Raw genomic sequence first — 671 nt, forward strand, 5'->3', positions numbered from 1 at the left:
GACGTCCCATCTCAGCGCCTGGCACAGAGGGGGGCTGGGTCCTGGGTCCGAGGGGAGGTCGGGCTGTCACTCACATCTGCATGGCAGATGGTGTCAGAGGAAGGAGGGCTCCTCGCCTGCTGGTTTGCCAGGAGTCCAGCCTCGGGGGCTGGGAGCCTGGAGGGAGGCCTGGCCTGCCAGGGGGACCCAGGGGTCAGCGAGCCCGGCCTCTCCCTCACCCTCTGCTGCGTAGAAGGCCTCGAAGCCCGTGAACGCCTTCTCGTTGGAGTAGTCGGAGCGGAAGGTGACGTTCAGGCTGGGGCCGGGCGAGTAGAAGGTGGTGTTCCCCGGGGCCTGCTCCGTGTCCGTGCTCTCCCAGCCGCACAGCGTGGCCAGCACCTCGGTCCCCGAGCTCAGCTGTGGGGTCGGGGGTCACTGGGAGGGACAGCCAGACCCAGGCCTCCCGCCCTCCCAGGCCTGTCCGCCCTCCCAGGCCGGACTCCACTCCCAGGGCCCCCTGTCCCCGAGCCCCAGCCTGTTCTGGGGGGCCCCTGTGGGCACCTTGACGAAGTCGTACTCGCAGCGGTAGGAGAGCTCCAGGTGGAAGTGGGTGAAGTAGAGGCGCAGGCGGTAGCCCGGGGGCGCCGTCAGGGTCCAGCGCAGCTCCTGGTCGTCCGGGTACTTCCCCGGGA

General features: G+C 69.9%; 1 protein-coding gene across 1 annotated transcript in view; it reads right to left on the reverse strand.

Moving 5' to 3' along the window:
* LOC102255311 (mannan-binding lectin serine protease 2-like) overlaps positions 1 to 666 on the reverse strand; it is a gene marked incomplete at its 5' end in the record, with an annotated part of 21,228 nt that extends 20,562 nt beyond the window's left edge. Inside the window, 2 exons of the mRNA XM_005873476.2 lie at positions 219 to 396; positions 541 to 666. Of these exons, the coding sequence (XP_005873538.1) occupies positions 219 to 396; positions 541 to 666 (304 nt within the window). The remainder of the gene's footprint in view (positions 1 to 218; positions 397 to 540) is intronic.
* Between the last annotated feature and the right edge of the window lie 5 nt (positions 667 to 671).

The sequence above is a fragment of the Myotis brandtii genome, unplaced genomic scaffold (genome assembly GCF_000412655.1).
Source record: "Myotis brandtii unplaced genomic scaffold, ASM41265v1 scaffold410, whole genome shotgun sequence".
In the NCBI taxonomy this organism is placed as follows: domain Eukaryota; kingdom Metazoa; phylum Chordata; class Mammalia; order Chiroptera; family Vespertilionidae; genus Myotis; species Myotis brandtii.